At 37.8% G+C, this 5114-nt stretch overlaps 1 protein-coding gene across 1 annotated transcript in view; it reads left to right on the plus strand.

Moving 5' to 3' along the window:
* Positions 1–4625, plus strand: part of MEIKIN (meiotic kinetochore factor) — a 133688-nt gene extending 129063 nt beyond the window's left edge. Inside the window, exon 11 of the mRNA XM_069091671.1 lies at positions 3975–4625. Coding sequence (XP_068947772.1) covers positions 3975–4066 — 92 coding nt within the window. The 3' untranslated portion in view covers positions 4067–4625. The remainder of the gene's footprint in view (positions 1–3974) is intronic.
* The last annotated feature ends 489 nt before the right edge of the window (positions 4626–5114 follow it).

A 5114-nucleotide genomic window follows, 5' to 3' on the forward strand; every position in this document is an offset into this window, starting at 1 on the left:
GACTTTGCTGCTGAATGTAACACATTCTCTCTCTCTCTCTCTCTCTCCCCCCCCCAAACTAAGTAGTTGCTATAAAACATTGCCTCCATCGACTTCACTTCTGGGTGTTCCATAGGCAGCAGATAAGTCATTCTCTTGCTCGCAGGACATGTTTTCTCAACTGCTGGATCAATTTATTGCTAGGCTTGGTTGAACAAGTCTTTCCCCAGACCTGGCTTCTCACCTGGCTCAGCTTCTGTAAGCTGCCAGCACACTCTTCTGTGGACTCCAGCTGCTCAGCCTCTGGTGGCTCTTTTAACCTTTCAAAAGCCATAAGGTCATCTGATCTGTTCTATCTCCGATTCACTGAGGTCTGAAAAGAATAAATACAAACAACAGGTGATATGTACCACATACATAGCCAAGCAGCAACCAAGTGGGTAGATTGGGCAACTGGCAGTAGGCTGCTGCCACTTCTGCTTTTCTGTACACCCAGAGGCTTACATCAGTTCTGTTTTTTTTCATCATCTTGGAAGAGAGAGAGATTTCATTTGCTCTAGCCTCTAGAGTACATACTTAGCTTTGTCGTTGTACAGCCAATTAAAAGTCTTTTCTTCACTCACATAGTACAGCATCAGAAAATAGTCAAGATATCCATGCACCGGGGCGGCTAGGTGGCGCAGTGAATAGAGCACCGGCTCTAGAGTCAGGAGGACCTGAGTTCAAATCCGGCCTCAGACACTTAACACACAAACAAAAAAAAAAACTAGCCGTGTGACCTTGGGCAAGCCACTTAACCCCAATTGCCCCCCAAAAAACAAAAAAAAAAAAAAAAAAGATATCCATGCATGGTCTGAATTGGGTAGGGAGAAGGACTCTTCATCACAGATTCCCAAATGCATGCTCACTGAGGCTCCAGTTGGATTGGCAATAGGCAGATACTAGGTATGCTCTAAGGACTGAGCCCTTATTGGCCAGTCCCCACATTCCGTTCTTCTCCTTATTTAAAAATTCGCCATTATTATCAAATCAGCCAAGGAATATTTTGAAAGTCCATAACCCAATCCGCAATAGTTCTTTGGGGTCTATAGAGAAATAGGCATTGTAATTTCATTTGTAGTACTGATCTTACATGGTACTACACATAGAGGTGAAAACCACAATTACTCCCAAACCATTATGTACAGAATTGTGCAGATTCAGCAAGCAAAAGTCATGTGACAGAGTTTGAAAAATTTTACTGCTTACTTAGTAATAAGGGAACGTCTTGGTACTTTAAGTGGCCTTCCCTTACCTAAAGACAATAAAGAAAAAAAAAGTCACAGAAAATCCAGCTTTCTACATTCTAGGGAAAGCTAGTCTCTGCAGAGTTTGGAAGAACATGTGGTACTCTTCCCAAAAGCAATTGAGAACTAAGGTCAACTGGATGTCATCCCAGGTGCAAAACCAAATCTACTAGGTTTGGTGTCTATGTAGTATTCTCAAATGTTACTCTAATACAGTCACCTTCTCCCTCTTTTGCTAAAGAGACCTCCTTCTACTCTGGATCCACTTTACAGCCTGGGTTTAATCCCGTTAACTTCTTCTGGGTCCCAGAAACCGAATAGGGCTCACTAAAACACACAAGAAATCCAGCTGGATGTCTGGACAAAATCTCTAGGTGTCCCCTTCTACACGCAATGCACCAAGATTTTCCCAAGGGCCTTGAAGATCTAGGAAAATTTCCTCTGAGTCTCTATGGGCACCAGAAATTTCCTCACAGTAATTCCCAACTGACCAACAAACTCAATTTGAGAGGGATGAATAAGCTCAGCTTGAGAGGAAAGAAAACAGTATCAAGTAAGCCCTGAAGAGGTATGGTACTCCCCAAAAGGATTAAGCACTTACGGTTGATTACTTCCAAGTTTCTAGACTAGCAGGCAAATCTTCTTCTATGGCCTTTAAAAGTCTATAAGGGTTTAGACAAATAGTCCTGCTCTTTTCTTAAAACACAAAGAAAACTCAGCATTTATGTCCTAGGCATCAGTATTTTGAGGGAAACAAAATCCATGTTTTTTATATTAACTGCTGATGCACTTATACTTAGCTACTAATATTTCTACTTGCCACAGTAATAGAACAGATATCAGTATGTAAGTATTCAAATAAGCAACGGTTATCACTAAGAAAGTGTTCTGGTTTGTAAGGAAATAACCAGAAAACTGACTGTACTGATCCAGAGAGTCCCAGGTAGGGAATCTCCCCAGTGAGTCCAAGCATAAACTTTCTGAATACTATCCAACACTGATTTGAACTCGGAGGTTGGCTCACCAAAACAGAACTAGCTACTTCTCCCCTGAGGGTCCTAAGAGTAACCTTGAGGGATTGGTAAGACTCTAATACTGTTACTTACAAGCTTCCATCCATTGTGCACATGCTCTAAGGACTGGTCTTCATTGGCCAGTATCCTGATTACAACTGAATGAATGAATGAATGAATGAATGAATGAATGAATGAATGAAAAAGTATTTAGCACTTATTATGTGTCAAGCACTGGGGATAGAAATAGAGATAATGAGATAGTCCTTGTTTTAAAGGTAAGTACTCATTCTTCAATTGAGGGATACATCCAGCACATATTAATTTAGCTGTAGTACAGATGGAATAGGTTAGATATCCTTTTTTTATGATGAAGAAATTTAGTTTTACATAAATTAGAAAAATTGGTTTCAGGTTAGAATTTTGATCAAATGTTTAATTCTGTACAATTTACAATAGTAAATATATATAAAACTTATAATAAAAATATAGTACATCACATATTTTGAGCCCTGGTTTGTTTTACCAATTTTGAAGGTACTTCTGTTGCTTCAGTTTTTAGTTATTAGCGAGGAAATGCTGTGTTTAATTTGACACGGTCCTTGGTTTAGGCAGAATAATACTGACATGGAAGGGGGAAGGAAATGACCACCAAATGTTAGAAAATACTTGAGTAGCCAATATGTTGGGGCATGGTTAGAGGGTGAAGAGCACTGGCCCTGGAGTCAGGAGGACCTGAGTTCAAATCCAGCCTCAGACACATAACACTTACTAGCTGTGTATCCTTGGACAAGTCACTTAACTCCAATTGCCCCTACAAAAAGCAAAAAAAAAAAAGTGACCAATATGCTCTTAATGTTATTATATTTCTTTCTATAATGAAATATGTTCCTTGTTAAAAATTTATATTCCTTTTATTAAATGAAAGTCACTACTACATCTGACAGTTTTGTAAATCCACTGTTGGTCCCAATAGATGGATACGAATTTCCATATATATTAAACTTATTAATATGAATATATGCAACACATTAAATGAACCAAATAATTAAGGTTAGAGTAAACAAACTAATTTAAGATATACTTGAATTGGAGAATGACTAAGTCCATATAGGATTAGTAAACTTCTGTCATCTAAACTGATTAATACAAAACTGAACCAAAAACTCATTCTGAAAAACATGGCACTTCTTTAGATACCAGGCTTTAAGTCACACTGCTGTAGAGCCATGATGACTTGTGTACTAAAATATATTGGATAATTTTAGATTTTATTGGAATTGAATTTAGGCTATAAATATTACTTTAATCATCTGGTTTAAGTATGGTTTAGATTTCTTAGGGTACAGTGGCAGAGTAGAGTTGATAATATTTATGAGTCTTTAGGGCATCGTGGTGGGGTATGTGATGAGAGCTGGAGGACTTTAGGACACAATGACAGAGTAGATAATAAGACCTGGCATTCCCCCACATCACAAAGAAGGCTTGTAGCTGCTGAGTACCTTCCCAAGTTGTATGAACAGCCATGTCATTCCACTTGCTCTGGGTGGTCAGGATTATTGGGGAATAGGCAAAGGGAAGGCATGGGAGAGGGTTCCCCCCATGTCTCCACTTATAATAACTGATGGTTATTCTGGTCTTGAGCAAGACTCCCCAAAACTACTCTGGAATAACTTTCTGCTTTCTTTCCCTCTAGATATCATAATGGCATTGGAATGTGTTGGCCAAGCTTTTCTTTGCCATTCAAGATTAGAATATGAAGAGAAGTCTGGATTTACCTGGAAATGAGTGGCGATGGTCCTAGTCCAGATTCTCAATGAGAAGTACCTTTGTTGTGCTAGACATATTTCTTTCCAGATTCAAATTATCTGTTAAAAAGTTTTCATCTTTTCCTTTTGTTCTCTTAAATAAGCTTCCCTTTGGCATGCTGTCACAGGATGCCATTTGCTTTGAAAAGGAAAACTGAATTCATGTGTAGCTGAAATTGAGATCACTGTGCACCAAACCAAAAGATGTCTAACTATGGAATCAGCATTGGGTATTATGTAAGATCCTTTGTTTTTCATGTCTGCTTAATAAATATATTAAGTAGTTTTGCAAAGGTAGTTCTTGTTCTATTTGGATTAAAAGTGCCAAAGTCTTGAAGCATCGGAAATGAAAACCCTTTTATTACAAGCTATTTTTAACTGAACCTAATTGAAACCACAAGTGGGAGACCTAATTCCATTTCTGTCTGACTCCAAAGAAATTCTACCCCCATAGCTCAACAAAACAAGGAAAGTAGAACATACTGAGCGGTAATGAATTGCAAAGTATTCTATACATTACATCACTCCAAACAAGCTCATATTGGCTGATTTTGCAACTTAATTCTTTGATAGTATTCTCACAGAACATTAATAGTGTTTCATGATAAAGCGTACACTTGTATAATAGTGCTAACATCAACTCACTCCAGCAATTTTCCCAATAAGAAACAGAAAACAGAACACAAGGATCAGTTGTCTAGTAGTGTATGTGTAAATGAAATTATAAAATCAATAAATATTGATCTCTTAGGGAAAATTAAATATATATTTTTAAAGCCTACAGTATCAAGTAGTTAAACCTTCTAATAGATACTTCTGAAATGTTTCTAAGCCTTTAATAAATTCGTGAAAATGAAATTACATCATCTGATTATGGAAATGACAACCACTGTGTAACTGCTTTCCCATGGGGGAAGTTGTTAGGAAATGTACCTGTAGGAGAGGTCTTTCATGATAGAAGCCTACACTACTCAGACCTTCTGATTCCTAATTCAATATTCAGTTGATCAGCAGTCACTTTTTAATTG

The sequence above is a fragment of the Petaurus breviceps genome, unplaced genomic scaffold (genome assembly GCF_028583685.1).
Source record: "Petaurus breviceps papuanus isolate PSGF00001 unplaced genomic scaffold, PetGlider_PUasm1.0 189, whole genome shotgun sequence".
NCBI classification, from domain to species: Eukaryota; Metazoa; Chordata; class Mammalia; order Diprotodontia; family Petauridae; genus Petaurus; species Petaurus breviceps.